At 38.5% G+C, this 3,675-nt stretch overlaps 1 protein-coding gene across 1 annotated transcript in view; it reads right to left on the minus strand.

Annotated features, from left to right (window-relative positions):
• CLTCL1 (clathrin, heavy chain-like 1) overlaps positions 1–3,675 on the minus strand; it is a 116,544-nt gene that overhangs the window by 65,769 nt on the left and 47,100 nt on the right. The window contains exon 10 of the mRNA XM_012734280.1: positions 3,405–3,527. Coding sequence (XP_012589734.1) covers positions 3,405–3,527 — 123 coding nt within the window. The remainder of the gene's footprint in view (positions 1–3,404; positions 3,528–3,675) is intronic.

The following is a 3,675-nucleotide window of genomic DNA, read 5'->3' on the forward strand; positions in this document are numbered from 1 at the left end:
ATTATGGTGATGGCACACGGGTGATTTGGTGATGGGAAACCCGCGGGGATTACAATCAAGATGGAAAAAAAAATGTACAAAATGATGTAAAAATAAACTTTTGTAATAAAAAAAAAAGAAAAAGAAAAAAATTGAGTAAGAGTGAAAGAAGGGTAAGAGGAGGATTATACAGAGATATAAAGAGAAGGAAATTGATAGAAAAAAGTAAGGGTTAGATAGGGGAAAAAGAGAAGAGGAGGAGGAAAGGCAGGGGAAGTGACAGAAAGAGAAGAGAAAATAGTAGTAATAATGTTTTAGGTGAAAAGGAGAAAACTAGAGGCAATAAATATAAAAGGTAAAGAAGGGAACAAAAGATAACCAACTGACCAATAAAGAAACACACAAATAGGTTGGGAAGAATTGCTTCTCAGGCCTCTGATGGCTCCTAGGGAGCTAGTCCTTGCTGTTTTAGTCTGGTCTGCTGAGGGCAATGTATGACTGGGTAGAAGATCCTTCCCAGAGTCTTCTCTCTCCCTTCTGATATACTGAAGGAGGTTTCAGAGGTGAGGCATAAACTGTGGAGTGTCCAACAGTCTTTGAAAGTCCCCCCAAACAGCTGCAGCTGTGGGTTTGGGAAGATTAGCATTCTTTTTGGCCCTCAGAGGTTTCTTGAACAAATGTGGGGGCTCCTGAGGTCTCCTTCCACCGGGACTTGTGGCATCTAGATGCCCCCAAGGTAGGGACCAGCCCTACAAGTCTCCTCTGATGCTTCTCCCACTGGTGGTAAAACGCTATGTCCTTCCTGGGATAACCTCAGCTAAGCCTCCTGGTTTCAAGTGTAAAGGGGGTAAGGGTATTGCCACAAGAATGAGCTTGCCAGCCAGCCCCTGTGCTGCTGCCCTGTTGCCCCCATTTGTCCACCTATCACTTTCTGTAGCCTTCTGATGTGCTAGGATTCTTCTATAGCTTCCAAAAGGAAGCCTCCTTCCTTTTCTCTCCTTCTGGGCAAGGCTTTGTGGGCAGAGGCCAGGAGTGGGGTAAAAGGCACTGAATGACTGACTCTGTTTTCTTCCTTGCCAGGTTTTTTTTTTTTTTTTTTTTTTTTTTACCCTCCCTCCACTTTAATTGGGACACCAACTTTGTTCAATGCATCTGGGACTGCCAGGAATTTGCCCCTACTTCTCCCTATCAATTGCTCCCTATCAGATGCTAGCGTTCACTCTAGCATCTCTTTGCTGCATGTTGATGACGTGATCATCAATCATATTATTATTTCAAATAGTAGTTCAGTGGAGTCTTCATGATTTTTTATGTATATTTTAATTTCATCCACAAAATACTGAGTTTTATTTCTTCTTTCCCAATTTGAATTCCTTTTATAGTTCCCTCTTTCCTAATTGTTCCAGCTAGTATTTCCAAAGATATGTTGACAGTAGTGGTGAAAGCAGACTTGTCTTATACCAGATCTTAAGAGGGAAAGTTTTCAGTCTTTCATCATTGAGTATGGCATCTTCTGTAGGCTTGCATATATAGTCTGTATTGTGTTGAGGTGTGTCTCATTGATTTTTACCTTTCCTCTTAGTGGTAAATTACATCACTTAAATCTTTCTTTTGTCCCTGAAATAAATCCTATTTGGTCACGATGTGTGATCCTTTTGATGTACTGCTGAATTCAGTTTGTTAATTTTATTGAGGATTTTTGCAACCATGTTCATCAGGGATATTAGTCTGTAATTAGTTTGTGTATGTGTGAGATGTCTTTGCCTGGTTTTGGTATTAAAGTGATGTTAGCCTAACAGATTGTCTTTAGAAAAAATCCCTCCTTCTCAGTTTTTGGGAAGAATATGAGAAGGATAGGTCTTAGTTTATGTTTGAAAGTGTGGTAGAACTAACTAGTGAAACCATCTATTATGAGGAGATCTTTGATTACTACTTCAATTTCCTTGTTTGAGATTTCTCGGTTTAGGTTTTCTATTTCTCCCTGAATCATCAGAGAGCTGTAGATTTCCAAGAAATTGCCAATTTCATATACGCTATTTAATTTACTGGCATTGAGATTGTTCTCTGTGTTTCTGAAATATCTGTCGTAAATCTTATTTCATTTGTGATTCTATATTAGATTTTTATTTTTTAAGTGTCTAGTAAAGGTTTATTTTGTTGATTATTTCAAAGAATCATCTTTTGGTTTCACTGATCCATTGAAGTATCCATTTGATTGCTAATTCATTTATTTCTGCTCTAATTTTTATTATTTCCTTCCTTCTACTGGTTACTGACTTTGTTTTCTAGTTCTTTGAGAAGAACCCTGTTTCTTGCTGTGAACCTGTATTACTCTCTCTCTCTCTCTCTCTGTATATATATATATATATATATATATATGTACTTTCATCTTAGTACTGTTTTTTTCTCTGTTCAATAGGTTCTAATAGTTTCTATTTTCACTTTTGTTCATTTCCAGGTAATTTTAAATTTTTTTGTTAATCCAATGGTTACTCCATCAGTGTTTGTTCATGCTCCCTATGTTAGAGGGTTTCCCTATTTCTTTTTATGGTTGATTTCTAGTTTGATACCCTTATGGTCACAGAAGATGCTTGTAAATTTCACTCTTCATGAATTTACTGACGCTTTTTTTGTGCCCAATATTTCATTTATACTGGAGAATATTCTGTGTGTACTTGAGAAGAATGTATATGCAGTTTTTTTTTTTAAGGTTTACTTGTGCATACAGAACCGGGGTACAGGCCAGAGGCGCGGGGGTGGTAAGAGGATTCACCAGAAACAGTGGGGAGCAGAACAGGCAGATCAACGAAGTACACTGCTGAGGGGTGCAATGGGCAGGTCAGGAGAGGTCTGTGGCGCCATGTGGATCACCTCCAGCCCCGCGGGGATCGAACTCATGGGGAAGTGGCTTCAGCTTCTTAGTGCTGTGCTTTAACCCACTGTGCCACCAGGGCCTATATGCAGCTTTTTTTTTTTTTTGGATGTGCAGTGTCTGTAAGTCTAGATCACCACGTGATCTAATTCCTCATTTAATGCTATTATTTCTTTCTTGATTTTGTCTCTGTGATCTGTCCATTGGTGAAAGTGGGATGAAATTTCCTAGTAGTATTGTGTTGCTGCTAAGGTTGGATTCCAGATTTGATAATATCTGCTAATATATTTTGATGCTCCTTCACTAAGTTCATATACACTGATAAGTGTTATGTCTTCTTGATACAATGGTGCCTTTATCATTATATAGTGTCCATCCTGTCTTATAACTTCTTTTAGCTGAAAATCTTGTTTTGCCCAATATGGTTCTACCCCTCCCTTTTTAAAAAAAAAAAAAAGATTTCATCTGCCTATATGATTGTTTTTCAACAAAGGAAATCTTCTTGAAGGCTATATAACACCATATAAAATTGTTGCAAACTACTTATGCTCACCTGGTCAATGCTGGTCAATGGTTCTTCATCCTGTATCAACATTTGAGAAAACTGCAAGCCTTGGTCTGGGCTGATCTGCATCACACTCCTCAGCAAAAAGATCCAGTCTGGGGTATAGCCAACCTCAAAGGAAATTTTTCCCATTAGGAAAGTAAGTTAAAAAACTTGAGTACTAAGCAACCACTATGGAAAACTGTTTGGAGGTTCCTCAAACTGCTAAACATGGAGCTTCCCTATGACCCAGCAATCCCACTCCTAGGTATCTACCCAA

Source organism: Condylura cristata, unplaced genomic scaffold (assembly GCF_000260355.1).
Source record: "Condylura cristata isolate star-nosed mole 26May11 unplaced genomic scaffold, ConCri1.0 scaffold00051, whole genome shotgun sequence".
NCBI lineage: Eukaryota > Metazoa > Chordata > Mammalia > Eulipotyphla > Talpidae > Condylura > Condylura cristata.